The following is a 27,268-nucleotide window of genomic DNA, read 5'->3' on the forward strand; positions in this document are numbered from 1 at the left end:
AAAATGTTTAATAAAATGAATTTTAAAAAACAATAATAAATAGATAATGTTAATTGGAGGTTTTCTAAGTCAATATGTGACTCAAAGGGATCCTTATGTATGCTCCCCATTTTGAGTTTGACAACACTGACCTAGACTAGGGAAGTGACTTGCCAAAGGTCACACAGCTAGTATATATTAAAAGTAGGACTTGAACCAGGTTGGAATAATAGTTCGATGTGACGGTGAGAGGTATCCAGTGCAGTAATCAAGGGAGCAGTGCTTGGCCCTGTATTAACACTTTTATCTCTACTGGTGACTTAGATAAGAGTATTAATAATACTAAACAACAGCTAACATTTACATATTGCTTTAAAGTTTGCAAAGCACTTTACCTTTGATCACAGATGGCACGCACCGATGAACTTTTCTTTCTGTCTGATGGGTTCTAGGGTCCATTCCAGCTCTAACATTTCATGATTAAGGCACCCGAGGTAGTGCCAGAGATAAGAGTACAAGACTCGGGATCAAAAACATCTGAATTCAAATATTATTCAGATATTTACCATTTGACCCTAGGTAAGTCACCTAATCTCTCTGCCTCAGTTTCCTCACCTGTAAAGTGGTGATAACAACACCAATCTCACACGGTTGTTTTGAGGATCAAAAGAGATATGTAAAGGGCAGCTAGGTGGCGCTATAGTAGATACAGCGCTGGACTTGCAATCAGCAAGACTTCTCTTCCTAAGTTCAAATCTGGCCTCAGACACTTACAAGCCACATGACCCTCGGCAAGTAGCTTAACCTTGTTCACCTCAGTTCCCTTGAGGACTTCACACCTCTCTTGACCTAACTAGCAAAAGGGTGTGGGCCTTCCTACAAAGGCAAGACTCAAGCAAAGGTGCTTGATTGCCTTAGTGCTAAGCAGCACTCCCAAACAAAAGACAACAAAAAGTCCCACTTTGTTTGTCATTACAAGCACTGGCTCTGGAGTCAGGAGGGCCTGAGTTCAAATCTGGCCTCAGACATTTGACACTTACTAGCTGTGTGACCTTGGGCAAGTCACTTAACCCACCTCCCCATTGCCTTACCCCCCCCCCCAAAAAAAGATGCAGCTTGAGCACTGCCTTTTACATGATACCTTTCCTGAACTGCCAGTGTCCCTTCTCTCAAATTACCTTATCTTCAACTACTTTGAATCTATTCTATTTATCTTTATTCTGGTTACACTCATATATGTCCTTGTTGTTTTTCCCAATTATAATATAAGCACCTTACAAGTTTAGATTTTTTCATTCATTGTATTTGTATCACTTAGTATAGGGCCAGGCACATGGTAGGGACTTAACAAACATGTCACATATTTATGTTAGAAATACACTTGACACTGAAATTCAGGTATCAAGGGCAATTTATTATTATTGAGGAATTCAAAGGAAATGGTAAACGTTCCTGGCCAGGAGCGGACTTCACCCTACTCTAGGAAAGGGGAGTGGAGTGTACAGGAATGAGACCAACTTTATTCTGTTAGACTGACATAGATTGATGCAGATCCGCTCAGCACCTCCCTTCAGAGAATGGATTGGTCCGTTCCCTTCTAGGTCACAATCTTCCCTATAGGCCCCCAATATGCAACTCTTTGGCATGTTCCTCCCTCCTCATCATACGTCCCATGTTCAAAAATGGCAGAAAACTCCTCTCTGTGGGTATGTGAGGTAATATTCAATTAGCCAATTAAGCATGGGTGGAAGCCATTTGACCCAGTTTTCTCTTCAACCCTGACCATCATCTGGCCAGTTTAGATCAGTTTTGCCTATATCCTGAAACTGAGGTTTCTGCAAAACCACAAACTCCATACCCATTGGCTGAGGGCTCTCATCCTGGCTAATCTTTACTCCTTCTTTGTTCAAGCTGACGATTAATTATTCTGTGGAACTTAATTAACTCTTCCGTGGAAACCTAACTTTCCCTAACTTTACTCAATTAACTCTTCTGTGGAAACCTAACTTTTATCCATCTCTCACATTTATATATCCTATTTTTAATCTTGTTACAAAGAAACACACACAGACCCCAAAGAAGCACAAGGAGAACAAGAATACTTGGAGAAAAACATACTTAACAACAAACCTAACAACACAGGGCTAGGCACAGACTAATTTCTAATCACAGAAAAGGTTGGGATTGTCTTACTTTCTGATCCTAGAGAAGGTGAAATATTGGCGTTGTCTTAATTTCTAATCCTAGAGAGGAGAAAATGTTGCTATTATCTTAATTTCTATTCTAGAGAGAGGAAAATGTTGGCATTATCTTAACAGAACCTTAACTTCTGGACTTAAAAGTCAACTGACCACCTCCATTTGCCTGATCTGTTAGGCCCTTCCGATTAGATTAGTTTATCCACTTCTGTTTCATGCTACAACACTGGCAGTTCCCAAGGCTGCCAGACTCAGAATTTGTACCTACTGACCTCCTGATAACTTAATCTGTCTTTATGACCAATCATCTTCCACTGCCTATCTCCCTAGAAACACTATATTCATCACAGAAAACTCCTTATCTAGGAGGCCCCATAAGAGAAACAGCAGTGAGTCTGAGTTCTCTGAAACTTTAAAAAGAAAACATAATTTGAGATCTCATCATTTTTGGAAAATAAGTTGAGTGCTTAGGTATAATCAAAAAGACTGCTCCCCCTTCCCAGGCTGGCCTAATTCTTCATGGCTCTTTGGAGCTTTCATGACTTCAGGAAACTTTAAATGTCAACAGCTGAATCTGTGGTCACACTGACTATAGCGACATTGTGCCCGATGACTTAAAGCTGGCGGATTAATAGTCAACTTGAAGCTTCACCACTCTGTCTTACAGCAGTCAGCTCTAAATACGACCATCAACTAGGCACGGAAAAGGAAACAGAATAAGGGAGAAAGGAGGGAGACCAAGCAAAGAGAGAGAGATGATAGAAAACAAAGGAATCCCATACTTGAGGGATCCATGATTTTATCAATGTGGGGAAGACACCTTCCATGCATGCTGATTACAATTCACTACAGCCCAGTAGTTTTGTGAGTTGGTGCAGCTGAAAAAATCCAGCAGCTTGTAGCCTTTTGTTGATGCCCCTCTTCAAACTTGACTTGGCCAGTCAATTGATAACAGACCATCCAAGGCCCATTCTCATAGCCTCTAGAGCTCAGTAGAAGCTACCAGTGCTGGCAGACTACTGGAACAGCCTTTGATAATTAATGGGTTATGTCCAGTAGAAGAGAGATAAAAAGAAATGAAAGGTTTATAATCGGTAGGGGTCCTGTGGAACTTGTGTGGATAGAGTGCTGGGCCTGCAGTCAGGAAGATTTATCTTCCTGAGTTCAAATCTAGCCTCAGACACTTACTAGCTGTGTGACCCTGGGCAAGTCACTTCACCCTGTTTGCCTCAGTTTTCTCATCTATAAAATGAGTTGGAGAAGGAAATGTCAGGCCACTCCAGCATCTTTGCCAAGAAAACCCCAAATGGGGTCGTGAAGAGTCGGACGTGACTGAAATGACCAAACAACAACTGTGGAACCTGGGTCTCTCCTGACTCTAAGTCTAGCAGTCTTTCCATTGCACACTGTTTCCAAAGCTGGGAGCTATTAGTTAATTATTAAGCATTTATTAAACGCCTACTATGTGCAAGGCACTGGAAATACAAAGATATAAATGAAACCGTCCCTGTTCTCAAGAAGCATACATTTAAGTGTATAAAAAATAAATAGAAGATAGCTTCAGGGAGAGACACTAGCAGCTTGAAGGAATCAGAAATAGCCTCATGTAGGAGGTGACATCTGAGTCAAGTTCTGAAGGAAATTAAGTATGCCAAGGGGCAGAGGTAAGGAGGGCGTGCAGGCAAAAAGGCAGGATGAGAAACCTCGGGAGATTTCCAATTCCTCCTGACTCGGTCTGGTCTTCATGCTGTAGCCCCATGATTTGATTTGAAATGTTATGAATTCCCAGAAAGTCAGGCACACCCATATTAAGTTTTAAGTGTAAAAAGGCACTCCCAAGATTGATAAAAATTATTTTTGGACTCTTTGCTGTTAGGGTCATTCCCTCCTTACATGATAAAGACAACACAGAATGGCTTATACTTACACTGAACACCTTAACATCATTTCTGTTTCTTATTTCTTCCACGAGTGTCAATGGCTTTCCTTTAGGGATGGGTATTGTGCCAAGGATCACAGTCCCTGGGCTGGAGAGAGTCTGACGCACAGCATGAATGAATGTCTGACTAAAGAGTTCCATTTTCCCAATCTCATCAATGATACACACCCTCTTCCCAGGGCTGGGGCCAGCATCTGCCTGTGGATTTTAAAGACATATTAGATCCAACACCAAAGCCCCAGTGTGTAAACTGGAGGCATTCTTCCTTCCTCCACAGATATCCCAGCCAACCAATAAAGTATGAGTCTGAGTTGGTGAAAATACCTGAGTGAGTCAACTCCCCTTTGCATATTACCCAGTCATTCATGAGAAGCAAATAATTCATTCTAGGGAACCTAGAAACATTTAACAAATTACCTCTGCCTAGGCAATCTCAGACTCTGTAACTGCCTGAAAAAAAAAACAAAACTTTTTTTCCCGATGGTAAGCAATTGATATTTTGACAAAAGTTGTTTCATTACCCCCTAGCTAATCACTGTAGTAACTCCAATAATGACCTAACTTTACATCTGCATTCCTAAAAACAAAAAGGACCCAACCATTCTGTAAAGCAACGTGGAATTATGTTAAGAAAGGGACTAAAATGTGCATATTCTTTGACCCAGAGATTCCATTGCTGGGCATATGCCCTCAAGGAGGTTAAAGGCAGAAAGATTCCAAGATTTGTTAACAGTTCTTGTAATAGCAAAGACTAGAAACAAAGTGGCTGCCTATGGATTGGGGAATACCTAAATAAATTATTGTGTATCAATACGATAGAGTTACTTAGCCAAAAGAAACAACGAATATGAAGAACATGGAGAAGCATGGGAAGGCTTACATGAACTGATACAAAAGGAAGTAAGAAGAACCAGGAAAACAATATATACGTGTAACCACTACAATGAAAACTGAAATAGCAATAATTAGGAAAAAAAAAAAGGGGGGGGGGACTGAACTCTGCAATTATAATGACCAAACTTGGTCCTAAAGAAGAGATTTAAAAAATGAATCTCCCTCCTCCACATGCAGAAGAGCCTATATAGTGGGTATGGAGATTGCCTATTACATCAGACTCAGTTGGTGTATTGGTTGGTTTTGCTGAACCTTCTTTCTTCTTCCCCTCTCTTTTTTACTCTTTGTTACAATGGATAACTCTCTGGTGGGGGAGGAAAGAGAAATGTTTTGAAATGAAGGTGATGTCAAATATATATATCAATAAAAAACATTTTAAAAGAAAACAAATACAAGTCTAAGTGACCCAAGCTTAAGAGAAACTAACAATAATGACAAGTCACATTTCTGGAGCACTTTATGATTTAGAAAGTGCTTTCCTCACATCAACCCCATGAGGTAAGCATTATGTTATCATCCCTGTTCATTTTTGTTATTGTTCTGTCATTTCAATTATGTCTGACTCCTCGTGACCCCACTTGGGATTTTCTTGGCAGAGACACTTGAATGGTTTAGCCATTTCCTCCTCCTCCAGCTCATTTTACAGATGAGGAAACTGAGGCAAACAGAGTTAAGTGAACTACTTGGAGTCACACAGCTGTCTGAGGCCAGATTTAAATTCAGGAAAATGAGTCTTCCAGACTGCAAGACCAACACTGTGCCACCTAGCTGCCCCATTCAATTAAGAGAAAAGGAAATATCAGCTATTAAGCCTCTTCTCACAGATCTCTTTCAAACTTGATTTCCATAGATCTATATCTAATTTCCTTCTGAATCTTGGTTTCCAGCACTATATAACAGGCCTTGTAATTGTGAATACACCCATAATGTCTTCAGCAGCTGCTCTGGGGAGGGGTGGTGAAACGACTTCCAAATAAATGAGGATTCTTAAAGGTAGGTAGGCTTGTTCTCCATACCACTAGAATTTCTTTCTGCCAATCTGTTCATTACCTCCTACAAAATCCATTGCTTCAAGGAATATTGACTGACATGTATATAGCCCTAAAGCCCCATGGAATAGATGCTGTCACTATGCTCATTCTATACAGGAGAGGTAGTGGTTTGTTCATGGTCTCACAGCTGGTAAATATTAAGGGCAGGATTGATAACAAGGTCTCTCCTGATTCCAACAACTTCCAACCTGAGGAAGCCTTCCCTGCCTGACCCACCTGGCTCTGATCATTCTCTTACTCTGCAATCACTTGGCATTTATAGAAATCCTTGATTTTACACTAGCAGATATGTTTGTTACACCATTAGTGCCATTATGCTAATTCATGTACTCACATTCTATTTCTCACACCTGGATTTTAACCGTCTAATCGCCGCCCCCCAGCCCACACACACACACACACATATACAGAGTCTACAACTGACTACTTCATTGAAAACAGATGAACAAATTAATATTGGATGAGGGGCGGTGTTTGTAAACTACAGGGACTTTTGTGGGCCAAACGGTTTTTGAACACCGTTCCTGAAGCTTACTTACAGAGCATTTCCCATCTAAGGATTTTTAAAGTCCTTGACAGCCAAAGTGCCTGTCCATCTTTCCCTTTTTTCCTCACATTGTCTCCCCTGATAAGATCCAAAGTTAGAAGCCTTTGATGAAGTGTTTATCATATGTTAGTGATTGATTGAGGAGGCCCTGCCTCTCAAAAGAATAAAATGGGGAATGAGAGAAATGATTATTAATAACCAATGACTTGGGGAGTTTCAGATTTCCCCCTTTCTCTTTTACCCTCATTTTAAGACCTCTGTCTCTGAAGGCTGAGCTAACCTTCTCCACTATCCAGACCCCACCCAAGTAGGACAACCATTGTGTTTCACTCAGGTTTGGGTGGAGATCAATTCTTTGAATAGATTGCCCAATTGACTGAGGCTAACGTAGAAATAAATGAAATAATCAAACTTCAGGTTTACACCAATCAGCCAATCAGAGTTGATTGCCACCCTCAGGAACACTCCTCTTCCAAAAAGGCATAGAAGCTGTGAGCCTGCCTCCATGATTATCTTTGGCCTAAGGAAGAAACAGCCAAATGTTATTAAAATGTTGGCATTATTAATAAAATGATTAAATTACACCCCCCCCCAAAAAAAGTCCTTCACAGCTATTTCAAATTATCTCTGGGAAATGAACAGTGTTTTCCTCACTTTTCGCCAATACTGGTGTGGTTTGGCCAAGCCCCTACGCTATGGCAATACACTTGCAACACTGGGGCACATGAGAAGTCTGCAAAGCAGGGAGAACGGTGGACTTGGGAGTCACAAAGAGCTGGCTTCCAATCCCACCTCAGACATTTGGGCAATCAGTTAACATCTTTCAACCTCAGTTTACTCATCTGTAGAATGGGGATTAAAAACAGGACCTACTTCACAGGGCGGTTGTGAGAACTGAATAAGAAAATACTTGTCAAGTGATTTTACAAACATTAAAGTGCTATGTAAATGTTAGCTCCTCCTCATCATCGTCATCACAGGAAGAAAATTAAATTGATATCATCTCCATTTCTGTAACTGATTCTACTTTGTTATTGATTTAATTCTGTATCACCACTGGCGTTATTTAACTGCCTAAGTCATGTTTCATTTGTCTCCGAGTTAAGTTTGGAAATTCATCTTTCCTGTAAATCACTCACTGTCTCTAAGTTAAGTTTAGAAGTTCAGTTCCCCTGCTAATCACCGTCTTATTCTCATCTCAAGGGAAATCTGTTATCCTTGAAGGATGCAAGTGGACGCCAGGGAGTCTGGTCTGTTATCCAAGGTGGTCTGGTCCACTACTAAAACCTGTCCTTGCAGGTCGACTCAAACAGTGAAAATTTCTTAGTGACAGGAGGAAATGGGGGGGTTGTTGCTAGCCCCTCTCATTCACAATTTCCAGCCAATCACATTATTTCCATACCTGTGATGCTACAAGCTTAGTTTAGCAATCATAGTTTTCCCCATCTATGATTCTGCTTTCTATTTTTTAAAATTCTCCTCCTTTTATCTATAAAAATGATTTCTTTGCCCTGATTTGGGGTCTTTTGGCTTGCTGGGGAGCTGAGGGACCCTTTTTATTGGTAACTGCTAGCCTTACAAATAAACTGAACATGCGCAGAACTCTGTGCCTCAGTTTACCTTAAGTTCAATCATGGCATAGTATTAACTTCCCTCCCTATTTACCCCAGCCTAGACAGGCACATTTCAACACTAAAGGACCTCTCTCCCTGAAATGACTTGTCATTCTCACCTGATGATATAAAATCATGGGATCTTCAGAGTAAAAGGAACCTTACGAGTCAACTTGGCCAAGCCCTTCATTTTCCAGATGAGGAAACTGAGACCCAGAGAGATGGAGTGATTCAGCAGGATTTGGTTCCAAACTTAAGAGTTCTTTTCCAGGGCACCAGTCTCATAAAGGAATTTTAAATGGGGATGCTAATACTGCAGCCATTCTAATGCTAAGTGATTCTCAGGCAAATGTTAATTCAGTTCAGTTCAGGCTCTTGATTTGTGTGAAGGAGCAAAAAGAGAAGAAACATGATACTTTGATATAGGCAAGGATTTTTGAGCTGATGCAAAGGTTTTAGATTAGATCTAAACTATGCCATCACCTCTTTCCCAATCTATTTCAACAGCCTCCAGACTCAAATCAGCCAGCTCCAATCCATGCTATACAGATCACTGCCAAAATGTTGGGGTTTTCTTCCTGAAGTGAGACGTCAATCCCCTACTTAATAAACGCCAGGGGCTCGTCCTATTTATTGCCTTTAGAATAAAATATAAACTTCTCTGTTTAGCTTTTAAAGCCGTGGACTCAACCAGTCTCTCCAGGCTTACTGTAATACATTTTCCCTCTACCCAAACCAGCCTTCTCTTGGCTCTTCACACACAGAATACTCTACTTGTAGTTTCCATGCTGGCCCTCATTTCTGGAATGCATTCCCTCCTCACCTTTCACCTTACAGAATTCTTCTATTTTCTCAAGATACAGCACAAGGCCTACTTTCTGCATGAAGCCTTTCCTGATCCATTCCCCTACCCAGACTCCAGCTGCTAATGCCCTCCCTCTCTAAACTTTATTGCTGTTGTTTGGTCGAGACCAACTCTTCTTAATTCCATTGGGGTTTTCTTGGCAAAGATACTGAAGTAGTTTGCCATTTCCTTCTCCAATTCATTTTACAGATGAGGAAACTGGGGCAAACAGGGTTAAGTGACTTGCCCAGGGTCACACAGCTAGTGTCTGAGGCCAGATTGGAACTTAAGAAGATGAGTATTCCTGACTCAAGGCCCCATAATCATTCACTGTGCCACCTAGCTCTCTAAATTTAGTGCTTACTTTCCACACATATGTGTATATATGTATGCACGTATGCATGCAAGCATGAATATGTATGTAAATACACATCATATTCACATATGTGCATGCACATATGCATACATGTATTCCTACATATGAAAAATGTCTATTTAAATACATATACATGTATATATAAAATAAGTACTAAGTACTTTAGAGAACTAGGTGGTGTATGTGTGGATATGTATAAACACACACAAGTACATGCCCACATATACTTATGTTATTTTCCACATATATGTATACAGACACACACTATATGTATAAAACTCCTTACAAGTAGGAATTATTTTGTTTCATTCTTTTTATTTGTATCACCACCACCTAAGCACAACAGTGCATACAGCAGGTATTTAATAAATGCTTGCTGACAGATTGCTCCCACCAGGGCAGACTATAACCAATCCATCCTGTTATTCTTGTTCACATCTTCTCATAAATCATGTAAAAATCCACTAAAAGCACTGCAAAACTTATTCTGGGTCTTTTAAGTTAAGTCAACAAGTATTTATTATGTGTCTACCATGTGCCAGACACTGTGCTAAACACTGAGAATTCAAAGAAAAGCAAAAACCAGTCCCCACTCTCAAGGAGCTCAGACACAGTCTAATGGAGGAAACATGCAAATGGCTTTGTGCAACAAACAAAATGCTAACATCAACCACTGGAAACAACCTCAGAGGAAAGGCACTAGCACTGAGGGGAACCAGAAATGCCTACTTGCAGAAGGTGAGAATTTATTGTTCTTGTGTAAGCGAGGCAGAGCTGTGCAAAATCATCAGCCTCACGTTCTCCTCCAGAGTCCAATGGCAAAACATGGGTCAGGATGACTGAAGATGGCCCTGGATGCACTGGGAGACCTTGGCCTTTTTAAACTAAGGTCTTTCCCAGGTCTCAGTTTGTCTGAGGCAACACCCATTCAGTACCTATAAGCTAGGTAAGAATTAAGACAAAAGATGCAAGCATCCTACCACAAAAAATCATGCTATGTACAGCTATCTATCTATCTCTACCTACCTATCTCTAGCATCCATCTATCCCAATCATCTATTCATCTATCTATATCTACCTATCCCTATCATCCATCCATCTATCATCTACCTATCTATCATCTATCATCCCTCTATCATCTATCATCTATCTACTTATCATCTATCTATCCATCTATCATCTATCTTCTATCTACCTATCATCTATCATTTATCTATCATCTATTTATCATCTATCTATTATCTATCATCTATCATCTATCTATCATCTATCATCTATCTATCCATCATCTATCATCTATCTACCTATTTATCTATGATCTATCTACCTATCTACCTATTTATCTATCATCTATTTATCTATCATCTATCTATCCATCATCTATCTACCTATCTATCATCTATCTACCTATCATCTATCTATCATCTATCACCTATCTACCTATCATCTATCATCTATCTATCATCTATCATCTATCATCTATCTATCATCTATCTATCTACCTATCATCTATCTATCCATCTATCATCTATCATCTATCTACCTATCACCTATCTATCTACCTATTTATCTATCACCTATCTATCATCTATCTATCATCTATCATCTATCTACCATCTATCATCTATCATCTATCATCTATCTATCATCTATCTATCTACCTATCATCTATCTATCCATCTATCATCTATCTACCTATCACCTATCTATCATCTATCTATCATCTATCTATCATCTATCATCTATCTATCATCTATCTATCTACCTATCATCTATCTATCCATCTATCACCTATCTATCATCTATCTATCATCTATCATCTATCTATCATCTATCTATCTACCTATCATCTATCTATCCATCTATCATCTATCTACCTATCACCTATCTATCATCTATCTATCATCTATCATCTATCACCTATCTACCTATCATCTATCTATCATCTATCTATCATCTATCTACCTATCACCTATCATCTATCTATCATCTATCTATCTACCTATCATCTATCTATCCATCTATCATCTATCATCTATCTACCTATCACCTATCTATCATCTATCTATCATCTATCATCTATCTATCATCTATCATCTATCATCTATCATCTATCTATCATCTACCTATCATCTATCTATCCATCTATCATCTATCTATCATCTATCTACCTATCACCTATCTATCTATTTATCTATCATCTATCTACCTATCTACCTATTTATCTATCATCTATTTATCTATCATCTATCTATCCATCTATCATCTATCTACCTATCATCTATCTATCTACCTATCTATCATCTATCATCTATCATCTATCTATCATCTATCTATCATCTATCATTTATCTATCATCTATCTACCTATCATCTATCTATCCATCTATGATCTATGATCTATCTATGATCTATCTATGATCTATCTATCATCTATCTATCTACCTATCATCTATCTATCCATCTATCATCTATCTATCATCTATCTACCTATCACCTATCTATCATCTATCTATCATCTATCTATCATCTATCTATCTACCTATCATCTATCCATCTATCATCTATCATCTATCTACCTATCACCTATCTATCACCTATCTATCATCTATCTATCATCTATCTATCTACCTATCATCTATCTATCCATCTATCATCTATCTATCATCTATCTACCTATCACCTATCTATCATCTATCTATCATCTATCTATCATCTATCTATCATCTATCTATCTACCTATCATCTATCCATCTATCATCTATCATCTATCTACCTATCACCTATCTATCATCTATCTATCATCTATCTATCCATTTATCACCTATCTATCATCTATCTATCATCTATCTATCCATCTATCACCTATCTATCCATCTATCACCTATCTATCACCTATCTATCATCTATCTATCTACCTATCATCTATCTACCTATCACCTATCTATCATCTATCTATCATCTATCTATCCATCTATCACCTATCTATCATCTATCTATCATCTATCTACCTATCACCTATCTATCTACCTATTTATCTATCATCTATCTATCAATCCATCTAGCCCTTTCCTACCTTTCCATTCTTCTTGCACCTTACACCCTGTATGTATTCCACAGTCCAAGAATACTTAACTGATGGCAGTTTGGTAGCATGTTGAATAGAACACTGGACCTGGAGTCAGAAAAACCCAACTTCCAATCTGGCCTCAGACACATACTAGCTGTTTGACCTTGGGGAAGTCACTTAACCCTGTTCACCTCAGTTTCCTCATTTGTAAAATGAGCCAGAGAAGGAGATGACAAACTACTCCAGTATCTTTGCCAAGAAAACCTCAAATGGGGTCAGGAAGAGTCAGACACAACCAAGATGAGAGAAGAAAAACAACAAATATTGGCCTACTTGCTCTCCTTCCTTATCTGTGCCTCTAACCTTCCCTGGATTCCTTCAGGTTTCAGCTAAAATTCCACCTTCTATAAGAAGGCATTTCTCTATTCCCTTAATGCTAGTACCTTCCCTCTGACATATTTCCCAATTTATCCTGCTTATATATTGTTTGTACATGTGGGTTTTTCTTTTTCTCTATTAAATGGGATGGGGAAAGAGAGAGAAAATAGATTTCTCTTAATTTAAAAAAAAACACTTAAAAATAGAGAGATGAGGTGCTATAGGTGTAGAATGTGTTGTATACACTTTCAGAGGATGCCACTCTATTGTTTTGCTTAATTTTTTACTTTGTTATGAAAAAGATTTCTTATAGCAAGAGAAGAGTGGGGGTTAATCTGGAGATGTCTGTAACATAAAAACAAAATATGCCAACTAATGCAAAAAAAAATTTGATTCTTTAAAAAAAATACCCAGGTTTATAGGAACATAGATTTAGAGCTAAAAGGGGAATCAGAGCTCATCTAGTATAACCCTCTCACTCTTCTGATAAGGAAACTAAGGACTAGAAAAATAAAGTGACTTTCCCACAGTCACCCTGATAATGAGTGACAGAGTCAGGATTTGAACTCAGGTCCTCTGACTCCAAACCAGTGCCCATTGGTGAGTTCTTCATGAGGCCTCCATTTTGTGTAGGGGCCCAGGCCAGCTTTCATTCCCCTCCTGGCCTTGCTCCTTACATCTCCACCTCACTGCTCCCTGCATATGCAGCTTCCTTTTATAAGCTGTATTCCTCCATTAGAATGTAAGCTGCTTGAGATCAAGGACTATCTTCCTTTTTGCTTGTATTTGCATCCCCAGGGCTTAGCCCAGGACCAGGCAGATAAAAGCCAAGCATTAAAAAAATGCTGAATTCCTAACCTTGTTTCCACTGTAACACACAGCTTCTCAGGTAATGGTTGGTCCGTAAACATGAGACTATAAAGATGATGGCAAAGGCAAAAAGCTCTGAAGCAGTTTATCTTTTTGAATGTCCAGATCTATCTCTGTCACTGCAGGGGAAGTAAAAATAGTCCTGGAAAGCCCGTCCACATCCTATCAGCGAAGGCGGTAGGGAAGGGATGGTACAACTCCCCCTCTCAGGGCAAGTCACCAATTAGCACAGGCCTTTCCTTTAGAATGAAGACTGTTACTGATGGGGAGGGAAACGGAATCGAGGCCAGCAGCTACTTGTCCCCCAGACATGCACAAAAGACATCCACCTCCCCAGCAGGTTTTATCTTCCTGGGTGCAAGCCAGTCTAATCGGCATGACTCTTATCAGGGATGTGTTGGGCGCATTTTGCTGCCTCCATCTCAAGATTCTATGAATAATTATGGAGTCTTGTGAATTTCCTATGCCACTCTTTGAAGCCAAATGGAACTCTATTTTGGCATGTCAAAGTGACAGTTTTGAAAGCAGCCAATTCAGGAGGTATGTAACACTATGAAAGGGGAGGGGGAAGGAAATATATATATATATATATATATATTTTTTTTTTTTTAAGAAAAAAAGAACAAAAACCAATAACTCTTCCTGCAGTTCTCAAGAATCCTCACCCAAATTAGATCACGCCTACATTATTCAAACACTGCTGGGAAGAGAGACATTTGGACACATGTGAAAATTCCATTTCCCAACCAAATGGAAATGCTCACTTTGAAAATACCACTTCCTTAAACCTTCACACCTTGCAAAAAAAAAATAGGAATTATACTTATCCAGAAGCCACAGAAACCTTGGGAATGAGGAATTTAGATTACTGACCCTAAGAAATAGCATTTTCTATTGAAAGGAGATTCAATAGAATCTCACTATATATATGATAGAGTGAAAAGAGCACTGACTCAAGTCGTTGGACCTGGGTTCAAATCCTACCTGTGAAACATACTACCTATGTAACTAGGTATAAGGGACTTAACCCCCCTGAGCCTCAGTTTCCCTATCTGTAAAATTAGGGGGTTGGACAAGATGGCCTCGAAGCCTCACCCAAGCTTTATGATTTGATGACTATTAACTATAGAGCAGTATTTAGTGAGATGAGTCTATCTTGAAGCATGGGAGGATTATTTGCAGGAATATCAAAGAATCACAGAATTTCAGAATTGGAAGAGACCTCAGTAGTCTCATCTGGTCCAATCCATTCTTGAGAAGAAAGTAGTCTACAACATCTGACAAGTGAAGACTCCCAATCAGAAAGAACACGCTACCTTCCCATGGTCCCCATTTCACTTTTAGATCACTCCAAAGAGGCAGCTAAAGGGCATCTCTGATACAACACCAGACTTGGAATCAGGAAATCCCGAGTTCAAATCTTGCCTCAGACCCTCACTGGGCAGTGCGACACTGGGAAAGTCGTTTAACCACTCCGTGCCTCAGTTTTATCATCTATAAAATGGGGATCATAATAGCATCTCATACAGGGTGGCCGTAAGGATCAAATGAATTAACATTAAAGTAATAACAACAATAATATCTAGCTACAGAAAGGCTAAATATCATTGTCATTATTATTATTATTTAAGGATTTCCTTTTATCGAGAACTCCAAATTCTGTTTTCTGGGGCCAAACAAAACAAACCTCCTCCATTTCCGTAAGACGGGCCTTCAGATACTTAAAGAAAGCTGTCATGGTCCCTACCCCACCCCTTAGTCTATTCTTCTCAAGACCAAAAGCTGTCTCCCCAATTAGAATGGTTTATATAATGTATGCGTATGCATATATACACACATACATATAAACATGTGTATATATATACATGTATGCACACACATATATACACACATACATACAAACACATACATATAAACATGTGTATATATATACCTGTATGCACACACATATATACACACATACATACAAACACATACATATAAACATGTGTGTGTGTATATATATACACACACACGTATACATATACACACACACATATATACACACACATACACATTGGTTTAATCTAGGAAGTAGTCTCAAACCGAGCTCTCTAGAGACAGCTGTAACAAGGTTCCAATGGAATCATAAATGCCAGCAACATAAGAGCCCATTACACTTTTTCTTTCGCCAGAAAGTAATGTTTCTCACGTAGGCCCTTCAAACCTGCCGCGTCTGGCCTTTGTTTTTCCTACTTGACACAAATCATAATCGCTGACATTTCTATAGCTTGTTAAAGGCATCTTATTAGAGCCTTACAACAATCCTGGGAGGTAGGTACTAGAGTTATTATGTCCATTTGGTAGATGCAAAAACTGAGGCTTGCCTATGGCCACACAGCTAGTTACTAAGGGTCAGAGGTAAAATCTGAACATGGTGGATCTTCTTGCTAACATTCTTTTCACGATATTATGCTGCCTCTCACATAACACTGTATAAATATCAACTATGATTATTATAGATCATATTCATAACTTTTTTGCAGTTACAAAGCAATCTATACCTCCACATTCCTGCCTTCCTACAAGACTCAGCTCAGACCCTACCTTCTGCACGAGGCCCCTCTTAGTCCCCCTCACTGCTAGTCTCTTTCTGTGAGATCACCTCCAGCCTACATGGGATATGTATCGCATGTACACAGTTGTCTCTATGCTGTCTCCCCAATTAGAATGGGAGCTCTCTGAGGGCAAAGGCTGTGTTTTTACATGGCACTTATGATATGCCTGGCAAGCAACACACACTTAATAAATGCTTGTTGACTAAGGGACGTACCTGATTATATCGTCTGATCCTGTCACGTAGGTAGAATAAGTAACCCACTGTATAGATGAGGAAACTAAGGCTCCAGTCAAACCAGGGTCACATAGCTATTAATTGACAGATTCAGGACCTAGAGTATGTCTGTGTTTCCTGATTCTATAACATACAGTATACTGTAGGCACTAGATAAAAATTAGCAAATACTGAATGTAAAGTAGAAGTCACTACTACTTTGCATACTTGATGAATATAAAGAAAATTAAAATATAAAATAAGCATTTTTTGTAAAATATCTATAGATATGTCTGGATAAAAGAATCCTAGACTGAGAACTAGAAAATCTAAATTTGAATCACACCCATTAGTCAGTCGCTCACTGTCCGTGTGACCTTAGAGGAGTCATTGAACTTCTCTAGGCTTGTTTCTTTCTCTGTCAAATGAGGCAGTTGAACCAGAAGCTCTGTAAGATCCTTTCCAGCTTTAAATCTTCAGAGTCCAAGAATATATTGTTACGTTTCTCTTCGGCTATACAGTGACTCCTACCTCGCCCTCTGTATTAATAACAATGCTAACAGCTTACTTGGTTTTTTTCCTCATCATTATTAACAATTTTTTTTTTTAACAGCAAACATACTGATTGGTTTCTGTGCTTACTTTTTTTCAGGGATAAGGCAGAGTTATGTAGAGGCAGGGGGAGAAATCAAGTAATAAGGAGGTATACAGACAGGGAGAAAAGGGGAGGGAAAAGGAGAAAGGGGAGAAGGAGAGAGGAGGAAAGGAGGAGAAAGGAGGACAGGGGAAAGAGAGTAACGGGGAAGAGAGAAAAAAAAGGGAGAGGGAGAGAAAGAGGGAAGAGATAGAGAGGGAGAGGAAGAGATGGAAAGAGAGTGAAAGATGGAGAGGGAGAGGAAGAGAGAGGGAGACACACAGAGAGAGACAGAGAGAGATGGAAAGGTAGAAGGAGAAAGAGAGGGGGAAAGTGAGAGGGAGGAGAGAGGGGGCAGGAGGGAGAGAGAAAAAGAAGAGAGACAGAGAGAAAGAGAAACAGAAAGAAAGAGAGAGAGAGAGAGATTAAAAGCTGAAGGGGCCTTTAGAAGTCACCCAATCCAACCCCACCATTGGACAGATGATGAGCTATGGCCCAGAAAAAGCCAAGTGATCTGCTTGAGGTCACTCAGGGAGTTAAGTGTTGGAGCCAAGCAGGACTCAAGTCCTGTGCCTCCAAGTTTTCCAATGATCTTCCTGCTATACTATGTTTTCTCCAGCCCTACTACAATCCTTCTCTGCAAACCACCAGTCTAACGAGGCCTAGGGAAAAGCTATCTGTCATAGAATGGTCCCTTGAGTGTAGAATTAAGATATTTTTTGAACCAGGCCAATCTGGGAATTTTTGCTTGCCTATGCATTTTTGTTTTGAGGGGTTTCTTCCTCTTCCTGCTCCCAACAAGACAGAGATAAGATGAGAAGAAGAAAAAAAAACAGATATTTGTTCATGGAAACATGAGCTGTACATGTCAGAGGTAGGATTTAAAACCAGGGCCTCTGATCCTGAATCCGTTGCTTTTCTCCCCACAGTGCCAAGCTGCCTCTCTCTAATAATGAGAAGTCAGATCTCTTAACTCTCTATTAAGAAAATATTTTTCAATCTAATGATCTGAATAACTTTTAAAACCCATTTTTAAAAATTATAGAGTAGTTAATACATCGTGACCAAGAAAATCCAATAAGGTATAACAATTCTATTACCTCATCTCCAGTTACTCTATGATTAAGGTACCTAGGATCTCGGCCTACCCAATACTGAAAATACAGAATTTATTTTCATATGAGTGTATGTTATAATCCACTTTCAGAAAAGTACCTATTTGCAAAGAGGCAAATTAGTCCTCCCAGGGCTGCAGAATCTCTTCCACATTTGGAATGCTAGATGGCAACAATGGATGGAACATCGGACTTGAAAGTCAGGAATACCTAATCTCAAATCTGGCCTCAGGCACTAGTAAGCCATGAGCAAGTCACTATTTGCCTCAATTTCCTGATCTGTGACATGGGGATAACAAAAGCCCCTACCTTCCAATGCTGTCATGAGTATCAGATAATATTTATAAATTGCTATATAAACCTTAGGGCAGGTAGGTGGTGCGGTGGATAGAGCTCCAGGCCTAGAATACAGAAGACGTGAGTTCAAATGTGGCCTCCGATACTTAACTAGCTGTGTGACCCTGGGCAAGTCATTTAACCCTGTTTGCCTCAATTTCCTCATCTGTAAAAGTGAGCTGGAGAAGGAAATAGCAAACCACTCCAGTATCTTTGCCAAAAAAATCCCCAATGGGGTCACAGTGTAGACACAACTGATAAATGACTAAACAACAACGATGCAAACCTTAAAGCACCATATAAATGCTAGGTAACACTACTGCAAAGGGACAGAAAAGACCTGCCCATTAATTCTTGCTGCATCTATGTCTGAAGTTATACCATGTAAGTGTTAAGGGATAATTGCTGGAAAGAGAAAAAAAAAACCCTTGCTTTGAGAAATGTTTTAATAAATTTTCAAACTTTTGGTAATTGGTGTTATGTGTTTGTTCGATTCTTCATTGTAAAATGGTTATGATAGAAAAGGTAACTGCGGGGCTCAAAACTGGTTCAAGTCCTGTGACTGACACAAAATGGCTATAGGCCACTGGACAAGTTATTTTAAACCCTCAATACCTGAGGCTTCCCTCCAAAAGAAAAAGTCACAAAGTAAGAGCCAACCTGCTTTGGTAGAATGACTTTTCTCAGTGGGAATTCCTTAAACCAAAGAAATCACAGGTTCAATTTACTTTTTTAATTTTAGTTATCAGATTCAAGAATAAAACAAATTTCCCACACGAACTTTTTTAGGGGTTCATTTAGACTTAAGTTTATGGAATGTAGAAGACTAGAGAAGGTCATAAAAAGATATTTGTAAATACATAATGCTGATGAGAAATTCTTTGTTATCTGTTTGCAAATATTCCAATTCTAGCAGATGTTGACAAGAATTTTTCTTTTTCATCTTTTCGGGGGAGAGCTGACTATCCTCTTTCTGATCTCAAGTTATGCCCACTATAGACCAAATTATGAACCAGATGAAGTTCATCTTATGTGTGCCCAGCCTTCTCTTTCTAAGTTGTTTTCCATTCTTCCCGTTCTGTCTACCCCCAAATTCTACCTAGCATTCTGCGGTTCCCACCCAATGCAAAAATCAAAATACCTACTTAAGGAAAGGATATGAAAAAAATTACTCACTGTAATCTATAAATGACTGAAAAAAAAATCATAGGGTTACTCTTCCTGGGGCATTTGCATAACAAGAGGCACACAGAAGCTTTTTAGAAAAAGAATGAATCTCTAATGATGTCTCAGGAATTAGAAATACAGTACCGGAAAGATCTCATTTTAACAGTTTCACTTATAATAATGGTCCTAAAGAATGGACCTTGAAGAGGAGTCACAACTAGGAATTCTTTGTACCTGATTGGGACACATTCAGTGGGGGTTCCCAGAGAAAGGGTGAGATAGGAAGAGAGTTCCATGTGGCAAAGGGTGGCATGGAAAGACAGGAAGTGTCTTGACCCCTAGAAAGTGTCTAGTCAAGACTCCTAAAGTCAGAGAAATGATTATTAATGAGCAATGATTTGGGGAGATTCAGATTTCCCCCCTTTTCTTTTATCCTCATCTCAAGGCCTCAGTCTCTGAAGGTTGAGCTAAGCTTCTCCTCTATCCAGACCCCAACCAGGTGGGGCAGCCATTACCCTCTACTCAGGTTTGGGTAAGGATAAATTCTTTGAATAGATTGCCCAAGGCTGGGACTCACTTTAAGTGACATAATTGAAGTTCAGGTCCAGTCCCTCGTCGTAATATTCATTCTCTCATTAACTGTTAACCAGTATAGATTGCCACCCTCAGGAACGTTCCTCTTTCAATGTACATATAAGCCATGAGCCCACCGCTATGATTGCATTTGGTCTAAGAAAGAAATGGCCAAATGACCCTCCTTTTATTAAAAAGCTGGTACTATTAATAAAATGATTAAATTACCTAGAAATTATGTCTCTTGAACCTTTTTAAAGGCTATAAAAGTATGGTCTATAGTTATGGATCTGTGCACCCCTGAAAGAGGTAAAGGTCCATAGTGGCTGGAGGGCCCAGGAGAGTGGTGCCATGGTGAAGGGGCCTGGTGAAGGGTGGTTGCACCACATGGCTAGCACAGGACCATAATGTATAGGAAAAATTGTAGAGATAAAGGCAGGAGGACTGGTTTGGGGGAAAATACCCTCTTCCCCCCGCCCCACCAGACATCAGTAACCTGGGGAAAATCCCAAATCAACTCTCCCTAGTTATGGTTCAGCCCAGAAAAGAGCATGAGAGTGAACTTTCATTGCATTTTCCCAGTCTGCTTCACTGCTAACATTTTTCCACTAACAAAGAGGTTCTACTAACAGAAAGTGGCAGCTTTTCCTTTCAATGCCTATTCTCATAATGCACTGATTAAAGGATGAGCTAAGGAAAGAAGAAAAAGTAATACTCCCTTTGCTTTCAATTCTAAAGAACTACCCACATAAGCCCCTTCCTACCCTTCAGAGAGGTATGTCCCCACTGGAAGCTGATTTCTCTAAAATTTGTGTCAAGCCAATGGTCTGGAAAAAAAACAAGCATTGTTGCTGGGTCAAGTATTAAGAAAATAAATTTCTCTGTACAAGAATCCTTTTCTACTTTCTCCCCCAGTCCCCATGATGCTTTTCAATGCTTTGGGAGAATCTATTTCAGAGTCAAAATCAGTTTCTACTCTCAAAAATAAATGGGTTTTTTTTTTGTTTGTTTTCTGGTAAATCTTATTCTGATCAAAACAGACTGATGTGAATTTCGAAGTGCTGTAGTATGTCACCAAGTGGTCTCAATCTAGAATTGTGTCCCCTATTATTTATGGTTAATTATATTCTTCCTCTAATGTTGAACTATTCTTGTATACCTGGAATATATCCAACTTGATCATAGTGGATAATTTTTTTTAATCTTGCTGTTGTCATTATGCTAATATTATGTTTAAAATTTCTGAATGGACATTCATTAGCAATCTACAACGTCTATAGTTTTCTGTACTTGATTTATCCTTCCCTGACTCAAGTATTAGTACTCTATTTGTCTCATAAAAAGAGTTTGGTAGAATGTGTTCTTTCTCAATTTTTGAGAATAATTTGTACAGTACAGATATTCATTGTTCCTTAAATGTTTGGTAGAATTCACCAGTAAATATGACGAATCCTGCCTGCACAAAAGTTTCCATCCCCACCTTCCTGTTTTGATAGTTCCTTTAAAGCTAATTTAATTGCATTTTTTCTGAAACCGGATTGTTTAGAGAATACGTGTTTCACGTTCTGTTAATTTGATACTTTGTCACTATAAATAATCTTCCATTTCCTTTGAATTCTCAGAGTTGTTGGCATGTAACTGTCAAACACAAACAAGTATGGCAATAGATTAGAGACTCAGGCTCAGGATAAGGAAGACCCACATTTGACAGACGCTCGCTGCGTGAGCCTGGGCCATTCAGTGGCTCAGGCAATGGTCTCAAGACTCGGCGCTGCAGATAAGGTACTGATCTGCACAAGGAGTTTCTTTACAAAGAATTTATACCAGTGAAATCACAGGTCCGGGATAAAAAAATAATACTTGTATATAGGAGGTTCTGATATTTCTTGTCCGCTGTTACTTTCACCTTGTTCATTTTTTATTTTGGCGATCTGATATTCCTCCTTCCTTTAGATTAGATTAGTAAAAGTTTCTTGATTTTATTAGTCTTTTCAAAGAAACAGATTTTAGTTTCATTCATACGAATTCTACAATATTCCCCCACCTCCTCTCCCGTGTGCCTCCCCTCAGTCGATTTATTCTAATTCTTGAGAATCTCTTTTGGCACTGTGGAATAAGCAGACTCTAGAATAGAAGACCCGAGTTCAAATCCTGCCTCGGATACTATCTTTGTGACAGTGAATAAATCACCTAAGCTCCCTGAGTTTCAGTTTGCACCTATGAAAGATGAGGGAGCTATACTGGAGGAGCTCTGACATCCTTTCCGAGTCTAGATCTGCGATTCTATCTTTTGTGATTATTTTGGTTTTATCTGTGGCCTATCTAATTTTTTAAACTGTATATTCAGTTTTAGGAGTCTTCCTTTTTTCCTATTTTGTTGATTTTACACTGTTTCCCTCCCGCAGACCTACAAGCAAATATTCTATGACCTTCAGAATACTGTCATACACTGACGTACCATTAGCTAGCGCTGAGATAGAACCTCAAGGTCTGCAAAACACTGCACGTGTGTTATTTCATTGGATCCTCACCTCCTAGGAGGGGGGAGGGGAGAGTGTTGCTTTTATTCCCATTTTACAGATGAGAAAACTGAGGCTGAGGGGGGCGTGACTTGCCAAGGGTCACACGGCTATGTCTGACAGAGAATCTCAACTCAGTGCTTACTCAGTCCAACACTCTTAACTACTGTCTACATAAATTATTATCGTTATCAATACACTTTATGACCCCTTGCCTTTGTCAGGTTGGTCATTACATCACCATGACACCTGAGGTTAGTGTGCTCCCTATAACCTGGTAACTTAACCAAAGTTTTCTGACTTTGGGGTCACCGTGGTGGTGCTGTAGTGCACAGAGTGCTGGGCCTGGAGTCAGAAGACTCATCTACCTGAGTTCAAATCTGGCCTCAAGCATTTAGTAGCTGTGTGACCCCGGGCAAGTCACTCAGCCCTGTCTCCTCGCTTGACCCAGGTTCCTCATCTGTAAAATGAGCCAGAGAAGGAAATGGCAAATGACTCCAGCATCTTTGCCAAGAAAACTACAAAAACGGAGTCATGAAGAGTCAGACACGACTGAAAAGTGACTAAACAACCACAAACTTCTGACTTTAGTTCTCTTTCTACTAACCAAACTGACTCTCGGAAAAAGGAAATCTATAGTTACCTCCATAAACTAATGGACAATAAAGCAGATATCTGGAAATTATTAAATTTCAAATCTCAAATGTTTATTTTATGATGACTGTATTAAAAGGTTCAATACCATCAGAAACGCTGTTTTCTGAAATCTGATTTGATATATAAAATTTTCCAATGTGACCGCCTCTCTACGTTTTTCATATCAATGCATTAAAAGAGAACCTTTGCCTGCAGCAAAAGAAATGGTCTCCTCCTTCCCCTCTGCCCCCCAAATTCTATCCAGGACTTTCACCGTGTGAGAGTGGGTCATGGTTTGATAAGCCCAAGTTATTGAGGACTCTTTAATGCCCAGTACCACTGCCACAGGATTCTACCTAACGTGTCATATTACACTTTAAATATCCTCTCCTCCAATCAGATTTCTCAGGGCTTCAATCTGCCTAGCTGAATTGGCAGCATTCCGAATTCTGTCCCTTCTATTTCCCCATCTCTTCCTATAGCCCCCCCCCCCAAAATAAATTTCTCCTACTTAGGAGTAGATGGAAAACAAATGATTCATACGTCATACAAGCTAGGAAGCAGAGAGTTAAGGCTTTTAAACCTGAAGCCTGTATTCCTCTAATGTTGTAAGAGGCAATGTTCGATAATCAAGACGGAAGTGGATAGGAGAACTTTTGAATTGTTTCCTAAACGATTCAAGCTCTTTACTTAGATTGGAAAATGACTTCCTATGCAGCCTTCCAGATCAATATAAAAAATTTACAAGGCCACTTTTCTATTAGGCTATACAGTGTGTATGCACCTTAAGCAGAGAAAATAAAAATCAATTTGCTTCCCTACTGCACAAGGGACAGGTGTGAGATTGACCAACAAGTCTCAGTCTTAACTTGAAATTTCTTAGGCTCCCTTGGTTCACTGGTCCAAAACCTATAAATGGGGAAACTGAAGCCTGGAGATACAGTGACCTGGCCAGGCTCATACAATTCATAAAACAACATGGCTAGGATTCAAACTCAAGATCTTTGACTATAAAAAGCACTCCTTCCACTACATCATATTCATTTGTTTTTTTGTTTTTGTTCTGAATTTCTCTCTGACCATGGGCAGGTGGGTGGGTGGGTGGGTGGGTGGGGTGTGTGTGTGTGTGTGTGTGTGTGTGATGAGGGACTGGCCTCTAGCCAGTCAAGGGCAACCTGAAAACTGAATTTAGTTCTTGCTACTCCTAAGCTCTAGATTTCCCATTCAGGCATGAAGTGAGTGCCTTTCTACTATGAAAATGCATCCCCGTCTTTCTACACTTCTGCTGAATCCATTCATTGTACTTGGAAGGTAACTCTTCTGCTAAGATTCAACCTGTATTTGTGAATTAGCAATTCATACCCCTCATTTTGCAAGATTCCAAGATCTGTCCTTCTAGAGGTGAGCCAATTCAATTCTCAAACAAAATTCAAATTTAATTCCCTTTCATTTAAAAAATGTAAATAATATGAATATTTGATACGCTATGGCATTTCCATTTTAGGGTAGATGCAGTAAGAGAGTGGATAAAGAAACACATAAGTTTAAGAAACAATGAGAGATGATCATAAACTCCCCAAAGGATAAATTTCCTTAAGGCCATCCAAGACAATACCTACAACGATGCAAAAAAAGAAAAATAAAAGTTTCTCAAGCAGGGTGAAGCACTTTTTATTTCAATGAATAACCTGTTCACAGCAGCTAAATTTTCTAAATCGACGTAAAACCTTCCTTTGACACTGCAATACTTTCTACTCCCCTTTATTGCTAAGCTTGTAGAAATGGTCTACACATCCTCCCACTACTTCCTCACAATCTCTCTCTTCAAGCCCTTTTCTGGCTTCTAGCTCAACCACTCCACTGAAACTCAGTTCTCCAAGGCCACCATCATCAAATTCAATGGCCAGTCTTCGGCCCTTATCTTCCCCTACTTCTCTGCAGAGAGTCGATGGTACTGAGACACCCCCTCCCATCAATTTTGATGATATCACTCTCTCTTGAATCTCTTTTTGTCTGACCGATTCATCTTGATCACCAACTTTATCATTCTCTTCACTGGTCTCTAAAGCTCTGCCTTTGGCTCTTTTTTCTTTCTCTACGCTTTCTCCAGTGCTGATGTCAGGCACTCACATGACATCAATTAGCAGGAGAATGGAGACAGTTCCCAAAGCTATGGACCAGCCCCAGTCCTTCTGGTTCACCCCAAATCTCCAACTGTAAAAAGACTATCTCCATCCAAATGACCCATCGGCACCCCAACTCCAACACGTCCAAACCTTATTCTTCTATCTTGTCTTTCTGCCCTACACTTGCCCTCTCCCAACTTCCTTGTTTCTGTTGTTCGTACCACACTATTCTCTCAGTCATTTCTAATACTTCCTTGTCCCTCACCCCTCACACCAAATCAGTTACCAAGGCTTGTTGATAATCTGTCCTTCCCTATGCACTAACAAGACTACCATCACAATTCAGACCCCGAGTGCTTCTCCCTTAGATTACCATAATGGCCTAACTTCTCTCTTCGTCCAACGCCTCCCCATCCAGACCTTTTCTGATATAAATGACAACAGTAACAACAAAAACCTTTGCCAATGCATATATCTAACCAAGTCCCTTGCTCAAAAAACCTCAGTAGCTCTCTATTGTTTATGAAATAAAATACAAATTCTGTAGTCAGGCATTTGACGTCCTCCACAACGTGGCTTCGACCTAGAGGCAAGTTGTCAAAGCAATGGGAGGAAAGAAATGCTATTTTCACACCTCAGTTCAAACCCTGGTTGTGCCACTTACTAGCTTTGGGACTTTAAAATCAGTTACTTTGCCCACTCTGGGCCTCAGTTTCCTCAACTGTAAAATGTTGGGGTACAGTGCCTCCAAGATCCCTTCCAGCTCTAAAACTAACGAGGCTAAATAAAGGAAAATGAAAAGAAGTAGCTCATTTGCATATAAATGAAGGCAAATAATTCCTTGAACTCTAGTGATGAAGTCCTACGGGCTTATTTAATAATAGTACCTGATTGCTGATCAGTCAACTGGCCTACATGCTATAAGGTGTAAAACTGACCTTCCATGAATTCGGAAAAAAACTACTCTGGTCAGAAAGTCAGCCAGGCCTCCCCCGATGACAATGGACAGAGATTGGGGGACAGATGATTTAAGTTGATACTCACATTTTTCAACACTGGGAGAGCTAGCTGCTCAAAAGAAAGAAGGTCTACCACATACTGTCCCACTCGGTATTCACGTCTTCCAGCAGGAGACTCTGACCTAAATGTAAAAAACAGTTTGTTCTGAATCACATCGGTTTCCTCTGTTGATGTCTCATTTTCAGCTACATCCCTGGGGCTTTCCCTTCTCAACGACTGAATCATCCGTAGAGCTATTCATCTCCAAAACCGGTGGCTTGCAGTGAGGACTGCATTCCACCCACTCTCCTGAACACGGACAGTGCTTTGGGGGACTGGACAGGAGGCCCAACACTGAGTCCTGACGTCAGAAGGGAACTTGACAGGTTATATATGTCACCTCACTGACTCTGGTGCCATATTTTATATTTCTTTTTCAATCTTTCAATAAGGATTTATTAGGCTCCTAGTATGTACCAGGCACGGGAGACACAAAGATAAAAACACAATCCTTACATCAATAGCCCTTGGAAACATTAATTCATTTGATCCCCACAACCCTGTGAGGTAGGTCCTGTTAGAGACTTGGTCT

General features: G+C 39.7%; 1 protein-coding gene across 1 annotated transcript in view; it reads right to left on the bottom strand.

Annotated features, from left to right (window-relative positions):
• The window catches only part of NTPCR (nucleoside-triphosphatase, cancer-related), a 39,182-nt gene that overhangs the window by 5,976 nt on the left and 5,938 nt on the right, over positions 1-27,268 (bottom strand). The window contains exons 3-4 of the mRNA XM_036756042.1: positions 26,722-26,818; positions 4,105-4,314 (exon numbers count right to left, since the gene is read on the bottom strand). Of these exons, the coding sequence (XP_036611937.1) occupies positions 4,105-4,314; positions 26,722-26,818 (307 nt within the window). The remainder of the gene's footprint in view (positions 1-4,104; positions 4,315-26,721; positions 26,819-27,268) is intronic.

The sequence above is a fragment of the Trichosurus vulpecula genome, chromosome 4, assembly GCF_011100635.1.
Source record: "Trichosurus vulpecula isolate mTriVul1 chromosome 4, mTriVul1.pri, whole genome shotgun sequence".
Lineage (NCBI taxonomy): Eukaryota > Metazoa > Chordata > Mammalia > Diprotodontia > Phalangeridae > Trichosurus > Trichosurus vulpecula.